The sequence below is a fragment of the Hemiscyllium ocellatum genome, unplaced genomic scaffold, assembly GCF_020745735.1.
Source record: "Hemiscyllium ocellatum isolate sHemOce1 unplaced genomic scaffold, sHemOce1.pat.X.cur. scaffold_962_pat_ctg1, whole genome shotgun sequence".
Taxonomy (NCBI): Eukaryota; Metazoa; Chordata; class Chondrichthyes; order Orectolobiformes; family Hemiscylliidae; genus Hemiscyllium; species Hemiscyllium ocellatum.
Genome location: NW_026869329.1, coordinates 104755 through 119562, shown reverse-complemented (window position 1 = coordinate 119562; position 14808 = coordinate 104755). Strand labels below are relative to the sequence as shown.

The 14808-nt window shown below is 45.4% G+C and overlaps 1 protein-coding gene across 3 annotated transcripts in view; it reads left to right on the top strand.

Annotated features, from left to right (window-relative positions):
* The window catches only part of LOC132814912 (EF-hand calcium-binding domain-containing protein 12-like), a 49338-nt gene that overhangs the window by 28342 nt on the left and 6188 nt on the right, over positions 1-14808 (top strand). For 2 of the 3 annotated variants that reach the window (XM_060823609.1, XM_060823607.1), the window contains one exon: positions 8290-8382. The exons of the other annotated variant lie outside the window; for it this stretch is intronic. In XM_060823609.1, coding sequence (XP_060679592.1) covers positions 8290-8382 — 93 coding nt within the window. The remainder of the gene's footprint in view (positions 1-8289; positions 8383-14808) is intronic. 3 annotated transcript variants of the gene reach the window in all.

Sequence of the window (14808 nt, the reverse complement as noted above, 5' to 3'; positions counted from 1 at the left end):
CACCCTATTACTTTCACTCTTCTCCTGAATCATCCTCGCAATCCTTTCTTCTATGTCTCTTGGACTATTAGGAAGCCTATAGAAAACTCCTAACAGGGTGACCTCACCTTTCCTATTTCTAACCTCAGCCCAAACTACCTCAGATGGCGAGTCTTCATCCATCGTCCTTTCCACCGCTGTAATACTATCCTTGACAAGCAATGCCACACCTCCCCCTCTTTTACCCACACCTCTGACCCTACTAAAGCATTTAAACCCTGGGACCTGCAACAGCCAATCCTGTCCCTGTTCTACCCATGTCTTCGTAATAGCCACAACATTGAAATCTCAGGTACCAACCCACGCTGCAAGTTCACCTACCTTATTTCGTATACTTCTCGCATTGAAGTATACACACTTCAAGCCACCTTCCTGTTTACAGGCACCCTCGTTCGAGATTGATGCCATGTTCCTAACCTCCCTACACTCGAGGTCCTGCACCCTAAAGCTACAGTCTAGGTTCCCATGCCCCTGCAGAGTTAGTTTAAACCCCCCCAAAGAGCACTAATCCCATTTCCCTGCACTTGGCACATATCCTTCTAATCCTTTCCTATCCATGTGTTTGTCCAAATGCTTTTTAAATGTCATTAATGTTTCCGCGTCAACCACTTCTGCTGGTAGCCCTTTCTGAATGCATGCCACCCTCTACGTAAAAAAGGTTGTTCCTCAGGTTGCCTTTTATTCTTTCCCCTCTAACCTTAAACTGATGCCTTTTAGTCCTCCAGAGAGTGCATTCACCCTATCCATGCCTCTCATGATCTTATGCACCTCTATAAGAATCCCCCCCTCAGTCTCCAATACTCTAAAGACAAAATTCCTAGCTTGTCCGACCTCTCCGATTCACTCAGATCATTGAGTCCAGGCAATATCTTTGTAAATTTCCTATGCACTCTTTCCAGTTTAGTAACATCCTATAGTAATGTGACCAAAAGTGAACACACTACCCCAAGTGAAGTGCGGCCTCACCAACATCCTGTACAACTGCAAAATAACTTCCCAACTTCTATACTCGATGGCCTTCATTAGTCAAGGCAATGTGCCAAAAGCCACCTTCACTGTCCTGTCTACTTGTGACTCCACTTTCAGAGAGCTATGAACCTGAACTACAAGATCCCTCTGTTCCATTCACCATGATTTGACTTTCCAAAATGCAAGGGGGCCTCGGATTTATTTATATTAAACTCCACTTGCTATTTCTTAGCCATAATTCCTCCACCTCCAGTTATAGAAGCTAATGTATCGTTTTGTGAAGGCCAATTTGACTAGCAATGGGGCTAATATTTTCCAAAGAAGAATGCTGATGCAAATTGACACATGACCAGTGTGTCTGAAAAATGTACAAGCTTGACTTCCAATTTTGAATTCTGTTTTTAACCCATTTATGACAATGTGTCCAAATTCAATGCTCTCACTCCACAAAAAATAATTACGTCCTAAAATTTCTTTAAATCTGTCCTCCTCATGGTGCCAGTAAAACATGCTGATGACAACTTGATTTTAGTAAGACAGACCTTACTGAAAAGTACCTAACATTTGAGGCATCATTTAAGCTACATATACATTTATTTAACTTCCAGAATGTCCCTATTGTAGTCGGTGCCTTTTCCATTTCGGTGAGTGAAATACATTTAAAGCAATTTTAACACCAATTGATCCCAGACATTTGTTCCCAACAAAGCCAAAAAATGTTCAAAATTGCTTTTAATTGGTGATTATATTCTTGTATCTTGATTTCAGTTTTTCTTCAAGCCCACATGCTACTCCTCTAATAAGGGCCAGATTTTCTGGTAACTGGCAATCCCACACAAGTAGCTACTCACTTTTTTTATATATGAGAAAAAGAAGCTCTACATAAACAGTATTCTGATCAGGCCACCTTCTGAAAAGCAAAGGTGCACTTCCATTCTGATGCACAGATCTGTCAAACCATTCCTGCTTTTCACAGCAGTAAGCAGCCGTAATCTAAAATATAAATGTTTCGGACAGCCAGTCTGCTGTCAAGTATGAAAAAAAATAAGGTAAGGGTGATGTTGGGTTGCTGTGAGGATTGAAAATGTGTTGCTGGTTAAAGCACAGCAGGTTAGGCAGCATCCAAGGATCAGGAAATTCGACGTTTCGGGCCAGAACCCTTCATCTGGCCCGAAACGTCGAATTTCCTGTTCCTTGGATGCTGTCTAACCTGCTGTGCTTTAACCAGCAACACATTTTCAGCTCTGATCTCCAGCATCTGCACACCTCACTTTTTACTTGCTGTGAGGATTGACTGCTAAGTAGACAGGAGGATAAGGGTGCCAGGAATGTAATGTGCTAAGGGGAGGTTGGATGCCAGGATAACAAATGGGTAGAGATAGGGTGCGAAATAGGTAGTGTGCTAGGTGGGGTGTGGATAACGCAAGGCCACAAGAGAGCAGGTAAGGGTCGGGGTGGACGGAAACAATTTGGTTTGGCAGTGGAGGAAGGAGGTTAGATATTGCATCAAGGAGATTTAGATTAACAACACAGGCTTGGGTAGAGTCTGGCAGATTGATAGGGGTTGGATTGAATCAGGATAGTTTGGGAGAAGGGAACAGATGGTCGGATTGGGCTGCAGTGGTGTCAGGTTGGGTCTGGTGGCAGTGACATGGGCATGGGGTCAGATCAGATCTAGTTTAGTGTAGGTCCGAGTCTGGACGAGGGGATACAGTGGTTTGGGCCAAGGTTTGTTAGGTCCTGAGATGAACATTTGGTGTGGTAGGGTTGCCGGTTAGAGCATGTGGGTATAAGTGGTAAGAGTTGTGGGTTAGCTATGGGATCAATTTAATAATTACTCCGGTGTTTCCCTGTGTATTTTATTTAATTTCATCATAACTATCTGAAGTCTCCAATGTTTTTATGGAGAGGTTTGTAATGTTCTAGGCATAATGAAATTGTCCAGGGAAAACTTGATCTCCTGATTAGAAGGGAAGGAATCCTGCAATTGAGATTCCACAGGGTCCCCGTGCACTTTACCAATTCTAACTCCGCACTACAACTGCCCAACCAGGGAAAAATCTGACCTCAATGTTTCTTGTCCCTATTAAATTACATCCTTTATTTTGCCTTCTAGGCTGCTACTGTGTGACCTATTCGCAGTATTTATTTCAATGATTTAAGATCTCTTTCTCATGAAATGTTCATTCCCAGACCCACTGTTTGAGATGACATTATTTTCTTGCCTTCCATGCTTGTACTTCATGTTCCCAATCAATGACACCAACCTCCTGTACATTCATCCAGGTTTAGTATTTTCTAGTGGCCTTCCCAGCTGCATATATAATAGTCATATTTATCCACTCATTTGACCTATCTCACAGGCATTTGACTTTGCTTACCACTTCTGGCAGTTGTCCTTTGAGACTACCGACCTCATAGATTCAAATCATGGAATCCCTACAGTGTGGAAGCTGGCCATTTTGCCTATTGAATTAACACTGACCCCCTGAAGCACATCCCACTCCGACCTAGTCCTCTACCTAACTAGATAATGAAGTCAGCGTGACTAAGGGGAAGAGTAGGCAGGAAGCGGAGGGCGAACGCAGAGGGACTGGTGGTCTGAGGTGCATTTGTTTTAATGCAAGAAGTATAGTAGGTAAGGCAGATGAACTTAGGGCTTGGATTTGTACCTGAGAGTAAGATGTTATTGCTATTACTGAGACTTGAGGGAAGGGCATGATTGGCAACTAAATATTCCAGGATATCGATGTATCAGGTGGGATAGAGAGGGAGGTAAAAAGGGTGGAGGCGTTCCATTACTGATCAAAGAAGATATCACAGCTGTAATGAAGGAGGGCACAATGGAGGACTTGAGCAGTGAGGCAATATAGGCAGAGTTCAGAAATAAGGGTGCAGTAACAATGTTGGGATTGTACTATAGGTCTCCCAACAGCGAACGTGAGATAGAGGTACAAATACGTAGAGAGATCATAGGAAGATGTAGCAGCAACAGGATGGTGGTAATGGGAGACTTTAATTTTCCAAACATTGACTGGGATTCATTTAGTGTTAGAGGCCTGGATGGTGCAGAATTTGTAAGGAGCATCCAGGAGGGTTTTCTAGAGCAGTATGTAAGTAGTCCAACTCAAGAAGGGGCCGTACTGGACCTGGTGTTAGGAAATGTGCTCAACCAGGTGGTTGCAGTTTCAGTGGGAAATAGTGGGAATAGTGATCACCATTCCATAAGTTTTTGAAAACTCATGAAAAAGGATGAGAGTGGTCCTAAAGGAACAGTGCTAAACTGGGGGAAGGCCAACTATACCAAAACTCGTCAGGAGATGGGGAATGTAGAGTGGGAACAGCTGTTTGAAGAGAAATCCACATTCGATAAGTGGAAGGCTTTTAAAGGGAGGTTAATTAGTGTTCAGGTGGAATATGTTCCTGTGAAAATGAGGGATAGAAATGGCAAGATTGGGGAACCAAGGTTGACAGGTGAAATTGTGAGACTAGTTAAGAGGAAAAAGGATGCGCACATAGGGTCTAGGCGACTGAAGACAGATGAAGCTTTGGATGAATATCAGGAATGTAGGACCAATCTGAAACAAGGAATTAAGTGGGCAAAAAGGGATTACTGGATATCCTTAGCGAGCAGGGTTAAGGAAAACCCGAAAGTCCTTTATTCATCTATAAGGAGCAAGAGGTAACGAGGGAAAGGGTTTGCCCACTCAAGGACAAAGGAAGAAAGTTATGCGTGGAGTCAGTGAAAATGGGTGAGATTCTTAATGAGTACTTTGCATCTGTATTCACCGAGGAGAGGGACATGGCACATGTTGAGGTTATGGATAGATCTTTGATTACCCTAGGTCAAGTTGGCATAAGAAGGGAGGAAGTGTTGTGTACTCTAAAAGACATTAAGGTGGACAAGTCCCCTGGTCCGGTTGGCATCTATCCTAGGTTACTGAGGGAAGTGAGACAGGAAATAGCTGGGGCCTTAACAGTTATGTTTGCAGCATCCTTGAACATGGATGAGGTCCCAGAGGACTGGAGAATTGCTAATGTCCCCTTGTTTAAGAAGGGTAACAGGGATAATCTAGGCAATTGCAGACCTGTGAGCCTGACATAAGTGCTAGGGAAGCTACTGGAGAAGATACTAAGGGATAGGCTATTTGGAAGAAAATGGGCTTTTCAGTGATAGCATGGTTTTGTACAGAGAAAGTCGTGTCTTACAAACCTAATAGAATTCTTTGAAGAGGTGACAAAGTTGATTGATGATGGAAGGGATGTAGCTGTCATATACATGGACTTTAGCAAGGCATTTGATAAAGTTCCCCATGGTAGACTGATGAAGAAGGTGAAGATGGGGTTCCAGGGTGTTCTACCTAGATGGATACAGAAGTGGTTGGACAATAGGAGACAAGCAGTAGTAGTGGAAGGGAGCTCCTCAAAATGGAGAACTGTGACCAGTGGTGTCCCAGAGGGATCCATGCTAGGAGCACTGTTGTTGTGATATACATAAATGATTTGGAGGAAGGTGTAGGTTGCCTCAAGTTTGCAGATGACACTAAGATTGGTGGAGTAGCAGATAGTGAAGGGGACTGTCAGAGAATACAGCAGAATATAGATCGATTGGAGAGTTGGGCAAAGAAATAGCAGATGGAGTTCAATCCAGACAAATATGAGGTGATGCATTTTGGAAGATGCAATTCCAGAATGAACTATACAGTAAATGCAAATGTCTTGGGGAAAATTGCTGTACAGAGGGATCTGGGAGTTCAGATTCATTGTTACCTGAAGGTGGCAGTGCAGATCAGTAGAGTGGTCAAGAAGGCATATGGCATGCTTTCCTTGATTGGACAGGGCATTGAGTATGAAAGTTGGCAGTCATATATAAGACTGTTCGGTCACATTTCTGTTCGCCACATTACCAAAAGGATGTGGATGCTTTGGAGAGGGTGCAGAGGAGGTTCACCAGGATGTTGTCTGGTATGGAGGGTGCCAGCTATGGGGAGAGGTTGAGTAAATTAGGATTATTTTCATTGGAAAGAAGGAGTTTGAGGGGGGATCTGATTGAGGCCTCCAAAATCATGAGAGGTGTAGACAGGGTGGATAGCAAGAAACATTTTCCCAAAGTGGGTGACTCAATTACTAGGGGTCACGAGTTCAAAATGAGAGGGGACAGATTTAGGGGAGATATACGTGGGAAGTTCTTTACGCAAAGAGGTCCAGCGGAGGTGGTTGGGACAGGAACGATAGTGTAATTTAAGATGTTTATGGACAGATGCATGAAATGGACAGGGAGCAAAGGGATATAGTTCCTTAGAAGGTAAAGATAGGCAGCAGATTTAGATAGGGGATATGGATAGGCACAGGTGTGGAAGGCTGTGAAGGGTCTGCTCCTGTGCTGTGATGTTCTTTGTTCTCGATCCTGTAACCCTGCATTTCTACAGCTAATCCACCCAGCCTTTACACCACGGGGCAATTTACACAACCTTTGGACTGTGGGAGAAAACCAGAGTTCCAGGAGGAAGCCCATGCACACATAGAGAATGTGAAAATTCCTCACAGGCAATCATCCCAGGGCAAAATCAAGCCTTGGTCACTGCTGCTTTGAGGCAGCAGTGCTAACCACTGAGTCGCTGTGTTGACCTTTTTATTAAGCATCAGAACTGATCTGTCCATTATTAGACAAACTCAATTGCAGCAGTTTCATCTTCATTGCTGTGAATATTAAGGTATGAGAACTGCCTGGCTTCTCACTATTTTCTATAACTCTTCAGAATCTGTAAATTTGTAATCCACACGAAACAATCTTGAAGAGTGGACCTGAACGATTTGATTGCAACAAATTCAAAGAATGTGCAGTCCACACAAGTGCAGACATTAATTTACAGTTTGGCTGGTCTGTCAAAATCTTATGTACCATTTTACTGCATTACTCCAACAGCTAAAAGGACTTTCTGCTGCCAGATCCATAATTATTCTATTCATACTCACACATAGAGAGCACTAAATTCACCACTCTCAAACACCCCCTATTTTCAGTAAGAAACTTAGCTGGTGGTCCCATTCACTTTTCAATTACCACAGCCACAATTATTTTCTTATTGTTTTTCCTTTTATTATTGATGTCTGACAATATTTGCTTGCCAGGTGTGTAAAACATAAAACGAACATTTTACTTGATCCCTTTAAATCCATGACCATTATTTGCATTGACATGTCTTGCTAAAGCCAGACTTAAATATTAACTGTAACATTGTCATTCTCACATCTATCATTTACCTCTTTTGTGACCTTATTGTACTCACCATCCCTTATCCCTGTGACCTTTACTAAAAGTTTTAATATTTTAGAAAACATTGAGTAAACATTCTATCTAATTTTAACACAAAGTTTGTTTTCTAAATTTCTACCCTTTGATGTCAAGAATATCTTCTTTAATGTAGAGGGTATGTTCCATTAAAGGAATACAATAGTGTATCAATTATATAAATTACAAATTTACAGATTTTCCTCATGCAAAAGCTTTGTGGTTTCCTGTATCTAATTTCATCTGTACTTTCTTCACCTATTGTCCACTTAATACACAGAGATTCGAAGAACATTACCGAACAGGCCCTTTGGCTCACCAAAACAGCCAACACGTGATGCCTTTCTAAACTTAAAAACCTTTTGCCTCTGTGTGGTCAAATTCTCCAAAATTCTCAAACCATTTCATTCTATATTCATACTCTTGCGATATCCCAGTTGATGTCTGGGTAGTTCAATATTCTGCTCTCTTCTCCACTGCCACACTTTTGGACAGTCTCCTGTGCCAAGATACCCTATTCCCCATCTGGCCGTCCTCAAGACAGACTTATACACAAGGTAGAATGCTGATTAATACTATCAGAGAAACCAGTTTCAGAAGGACATCATTCTCTACCTCACCCCTCACCCAGTTTCCCTCAATGGGTACATGATTGCCTGCACCAACCCAGTTGAACCTGTATCTCTCCAGTAGGTATGATTGTGTAATTTGTACACCACTACTTGTTATGCATCACAATGTGTCCAACTCTTATTTTTGCTTAATGAGAGCAGACAACCAAATGCAGATGTGGTTACTTCAGTCTGTCTCTCTGTCTAAAAACTCCCACATTGTATTGACTAATGTTTGAAAGATTGACCATTGAACCTGACTGCCTAAAGTCGTGGGGAGAGGGTGCCTTCATTTGAAACATCAATTTTGGTCAAACTTCATTTTAAATAATTACTTAATTTTTTTCATTTAACTGCATTATTACCCCAATCCCACAGGAAAGGTCACAGGAAAAAGAAGGGTAGCAGAACTCATGCACCCAGCAACAAGAAACAACACATGACATTCGATGATTATGTGAAGTTCAAAAGGTTAGATTTCTTATGTAATATTATCTGAATATTGTGGTCATCCCTCAGTGTTTGCACAGTGGTTACGGGTTGCCCTGGAAATGCTGACTCTGGATTAATGCAGCTGCCAATGCAAGCGCTGCTGTGATGCTCCTACAGTTTTTAATGGTTGGCAATAACTGAGCTGCTGAAACATAAACTCCAAGCTCTGGAGTCAGTTCTGGAATCCGTGTGCTGACTGTAAACAGTGATATTTTGGGGGTGTTCACTTCGTGTCGTTCATCTCGCATAAATACATCATCAGAACTTCAGACACAAAATAGGTGGATCAGTCTACAGATTCTGGAATAAAAATAATAATTAATACTCTGGAGAATTGACACGCACTCAGATCCACTGACACGTGCTCAAATATGCAGACATGCACACACCCCACATGCATATACCCCCAGCACACACACACCCCATGAATATATACCCACCGAACATATACATGACACACAAACCACAACACTGCACACATGCACCCAGACGCACGCACACGCACATACACCCACAACACGTACATCCCTACACACGTACAACCCACACACATCATACCCCTCACACAGATGTACAATAATATACCCAGTCCAACAAAATGACTCACACAATCCCCATACACATCAAGCAGAAATTCTGCATCAATGCCCTTCAGGGAAGGAGATCTGCCATTCTCACCTGGTCTGGCCTACATATTACTCTGGACCCAGAACAATGTGGTTGACTCTCAACTGTCCTCTGAAATGGCCTGCTACACTTAGTTGTATTAGTCACTATGAAGTCTCAACAAATAAGTAAAGCTAGATGGACCACTTGGCATCAAACTGGAGAAGCCAACTGCAGAAATAGCCCTGTTGATTCTGCAAAGCCTTCCTTGCTAACATTTGGGGACTGTGCCAAATTAGGAAAGCAACAGCCTGATATGTTCACAGAATCACTAATCACTATTCTGTGGTAGGTCCTGTATAATTGGCAGCACAGACCCAGCAGTAGTGGTCTATGTCAGGAGAGATTTGCCCTGAGAGTCTTCAATATTGACTCCTAAATCCATGAAGTATCATGGCTTCACATTAAACATGGGGAAAGAAATCCCCTTCTGGTTATCACATACCATCCTCTCTGGATGAATCGATACTCATCCATGTTAAACAATACTTGGAGGGAGCATTGTGTCTGGTAGTGGTGCAAAATGTATTCTGGATTTCACTGTCGACTTCCAATAGTGGTTCAGCAGTAGCACTAGCCGAGCTGGTCTGATCCTAATGGACATAGCTACTAGACTGGGTCTGCAGCAGTATTGAGCAAACCAACAAGAGATAAAAACATCCTTGACCTCATTTTAACCAGTCTGCTGTTTACAGATGCATCTGTCCATGACAGTATTGTTAAAAGTGACCACTGCACAGTCCTTGTGGAGACAAAGTCTCACCTTCACATTGAGAATTGACAACGCATCATGTTGTGTGGCACCATCGCTGTGCTAATTGGGACAAACATCAAACACCTCTAACAACTCAAGACAAGGCACCCATCAGATATAGTGGGCCAGAATTGTATGTCTGCACAATCTACAGCCTCATGGCCTGGCATATCTCCCGCTCAACCATTACCATCAAACCAAGGGATCAACCCTGGTTAAATGGAGAGAATAGAAGGACATGCCAGGAGCAGCACTTCAGGCATACCTGAAGATGAGGCGCCAATCTGGTGAAGCCACCAGCCAGGACTACTTGCATGTCAAACCACATAAGCAGCATGTTATAGAGCGAAGAGATCCCACAACTAGTGCATCAGATCTAAGTTCTGCTGTCATGCCGCATCCAGTAGTGAATGGTGATTGATGATTAAACAACTCACTGGAGGAAAATTCTCCACCAATACCTTCATCCTCAATGATGGAAGAGCCCAATACAGTGCAAAAGATAAGGTGAAAGCATTCACAGCAATCTTCAGCCAGGTGTGCCTTGTGGATGATCCATCTCAACCTCCTGCTATGGTCCCCAGCTGCACAGATCCCAGTCTTCAGCCAATTCAATTCACTTCACGTGATATCAAGAAACGATAGGAGAAACTAGATACAGATGGGAAGCTGAGAGTTTGAATTAACTAATCCTTTTCAGAGTGGGGTGAATGCAGTGTCCAAATCTGGGACCTCAGCTGTTCACAATGTACATTAATGATTTGGATAAAATAATTAAATGCCATACCTCCAAATTGGCAGATGACACTAAGTTGGGTGGCCGTGTGTGCAATGAGGAGGATACTAAGAGGATATAGGGTGACTTGCACAGATTGGCTGAGTAGGCAGATAGCTGAAAATGTGTTGCTGGAAAAGTGCAGCAGGTCAGGCAGCATCCAAGGAACAGGAGATTCGACGTTTCGGGCATAAGCGCTTATGCCCGAAACGTCGAATCTCCTGTTCCTTGGGTGCTGCCTGGCGTGCTGCGCTTTTCCAGCAACACATTTTCAGCTCTGATCTCCAGCATCTGCAGACCTCACTTTCTCCTGAGTAGGCAAATAGTCAGCAAGTGCAATATAATGTGGATAAATGTGAGATTCTCCACTCTGGTCACAATAACAAGAAGGCAGATTATCTTCTGAATAGTGGCAGTTTACGAAAAGGTGAGGTGCAACGAGACCTAGGTGTCAGGGTGGAATAGTTGCTGAAGGTTGGTGTGCAGCTGCAGCAGGCAGTGAGGAAAGCTAATGCATGCTCTCCTGCAAGACAAGTATCAGAGTAAGGATGCCTTGCTGTGGTTATACAGTGGAAAAAGTGAGGTCTGCAGATGCTGGAGATCAGAACTGAAAATGTGTTGCTGGTTAAAGCGCAGCAGGTCAGGCAGCATCCAATTTGGATAATTGAGGTTCCACTGTACATAGTTATTTGAAAGTGGCGTCACAGGTAGACAGGGTGGTGAAGAATTTAGCATGCTGGTCTTCATCGGTCAAGACACTGAGTATAGGAGTTGGGATGTTATGTTGCAGTTGTGTAAGTCTTTGGTGAGGCTGCACTTGTGTACAGTTTAAGGAAAGACATAGTTAAACTGGAAAGAGTACAAAGAAGCTTTACGAGCATGTTGCCAGAACTAGTAGATTAGATTACTTACAGTATGGAAACAGGCCCTTCGGCCCAACAAGTCCACACCGACCCTCTGAAGAGCAACCTGCCCAGACCCATTCCCCTACATTTACCCTCTCACCTAACAATAAGGGCAGTTGAGCATGGCCAATTCACCTAACCTGTACACTGTGGGAGGAAACTGGAGCACCCGGAGGAAACTCTCTGGCGAAGTGAGGCAGCAGTGCTAACCACTGTGCCACCGTGCCACCCAGTAGGCCTGAGTTATAGGGAGAGGTTGGCCAGGATAGGAATTTATTCCTTAGAATGTAGGGGAATGAGGGATGACCTTATTGAGGTGCATAAAATCATGCGGGGTATAGATCGGATGACTTTATAGTCTTTTTTCCAGGGATGTAGATTTGAAAACTAGAGGGCGTAGGTTTAAGGTGAGAGGGGAAAGATTTAAGAAGGACCTGAGGGGCAGTGTCTTCACGTAGAGAGTGGTATGTATATGGAATGGGCTGGCAAGGAAGGTGGTTGAAGAGTTGAGAGTGTGGTGCTGGAAAAGCACAGCCCATTAGGCAGTGTCTGAGGAGCAGGAGAATTGACATTTTGAGCATAAGCCCTTCATTAGAACGTAGTTGACGCAGGTGCAATAGCAATATTTAGAAAAAAAATTATGTACCTCCATCCCCCATCACGCGCCTACGTTCGGGACACCACCCACGCCCTCCACCTCCTCCAGGATTTTCGCTTCCCCGGTCCCCAACGCCTTATTTTCACTATGGACATCCAGTCCCTGTACACCTCCATCCCCCATCACGAAGGACTCAAAGCCCTCCGCTTCTTCCTTTCCCGCCGCACCAACCAGTACCCTTCCACTGACACCCTCCTTCGACTGACTGAACTGGTCCTCACCCTGAATAACTTCTCTTTTCAATCCTCCCACTTCCTCCAAACTAAAGGAGTTGCCATGGGCACCCGCATGGGCCCCAGCTATGCCTGCCTCTTCGTAGGATATGTGGAACAGTCCATCTTCCGCAACTACACTGGCACCACCCCCCACCTTTTCCTCCGCTACATCGATGACTGTATCGGCGCTGCCTCGTGCTCCCACGAGGAGGTTGAACAGTTCATCAACTTTACTAACACCTTCCATCCCGACCTGAAATTCACCTGGACTGTCTCAGACTCCTCCCTCCCCTTCCTAGACCTTTCCATTTCTATCTCGGGCGACCGACTCAACACAGACATCTATTATAAACCGACTGACTCCCACAGCTACCTGGACTACACCTCCTCCCACCCTGCCCCCTGTAAAAACGCCATCCCATATTCCCAATTCCTTCGTCTCCGCCGCATCTGCTCCCAGGAGGACCAATTCCAACACCGCACAGCCCAGATGGCCTCCTTCTTCAAGGACCGCAGATTCCCCCCAGACGTGATCGACGATGCCCTCCACCGCATCTCCTCCACTTCCCGCTCCTCCGCCCTTGAGCCCCGCTCCTCCAACCGCCACCAAGACAGAACCCCACTGGTTCTCACCTACCACCCCACCAACCTCCGTATACAACGTATCATCCGCCGTCATTTCCGCCACCTCCAAACGGACCCCACCACCAGGGATATATTTCCCTCCCCTCCCCTATCAGCTTTCCGCAAAGACCACTCCCTTCGTGACTCCCTCGTCAGGTCCACACCCCCCACCAACCCAACCTCCACTCCCGGCACCTTCCCCTGCAACCGCAGGAAATGCAAAACGTGCGCCCACACCTCCTCCCACACTTCCCTCCAAGGCCCCAAGGGATCCTTCCATATCCGCCACAAGTTCACCTGTACCTCCACACACATCATCTATTGCATCCGCTGCACCCGATGTGGCCTCCTCTATATTGGTGAGACAGGCCGCTTACTTGCGGAACGCTTCAGAGAACACCTCTGGGCCGCCCGAACCAACCAACCCAATCACCCCGTGGCTCAACACTTTAACTCTCCCTCCCACTCCACCGTGGACATGCAGGTCCTTGGACTCCTCCACCAGCAGAACATAACAACACGACGGCTGGAGGAGGAGCGCCTCATCTTCCGCCTGGGAACCCTCCAACCACAAGGTATGAATTCAGATTTCTCCAGCTTCCTCATTTCCCCTCCCCCCACCTTGTCTCAGTCGGTTCCCTCAACTCAGCACCGCCCTCCTAACCTGCAATCCTCTTCCTGACCTCTCCGCCCCCACCCCACTCCGGCCTATCACCCTCACCTTGACCTCCTTCCACCTATCCCACCTCCATCGCCCCTCCCCCTAGTCCCTCCTCCCTACCTTTTATCTCAGCCTGCTTGGCTCTCTCTCTCTTATTCCTGATGAAGGGCTTATGCTCGAAACGTCGAATTCTCTATTCCGGAGATGCTGCCTAACCTGCTGTGCTTTGACCAGCAACACATTTGCAGCTAGGTACATAGATGGGAAGGGTTTAGAGGGATATGGACCAACTGAAACTGGCTGAGTGGGCACCATGGCCCAGTTTGAGCCAAAGGGCTTGTGCCCATGCTGTATAAATCTTTGATTTTATGACATATGGGAGGCAAGATCAACATTATTTGAAGTTAGAGAGTCCATTCATCAGTCTAATAATGCTAGGGAAGAAGCTGGTGCATGTGCTCAAGCTTCTGTATATATCGTAGGATATGTGGAACAGTCCATCTTCCGCAACTACACTGGCACCACCCCCCATCTTTTCCTCCGCTACATCGATGACTGTATCGGCGCTGCCTCGTGCTCCCACGAGGAGGTTGAACAGTTCATCAACTTTACTAACACCTTCCATCCCGACCTGAAATTCACCTGGACTGTCTCAGACTCCTCCCTCCCCTTCCTAGACCTTTCCATTTCTATCTCGGGCGACCAACTCAACACAGACATCTACTATAAATCGACTGACTCCCACAGCTACCTGGACTACACCTCCTCCCACCCTGCCCCCTGTAAAAACTCCATCCCATATTCCCAATTCCTTCGTCTCTGCCGCATCTGCTCCCAGGAGGACCAGTTCCAACACCGCACAGCCCAGATGGCCTCCTTCTTCAAGGACCGCAGATTCCCCCCAGACGTGATCGACGATGCCCTCCACCGCATCTCCTCCACTTCCCGCTCCTCCGCCCTTGAGCCCCGCTCCTCCAACCGCCACCAAGACAGAACCCCACTGGTTCTCACCTACCACCCCACCAACCTCCGTATACAACGTATCATCCGCCGTCATTTCCGCCACCTCCAAACGGACCCCACCACCAGGGATATATTTCCCTCCCCTCCCCTATCAGCTTTCCGCAAAGACCACTCCCTTCGTGAC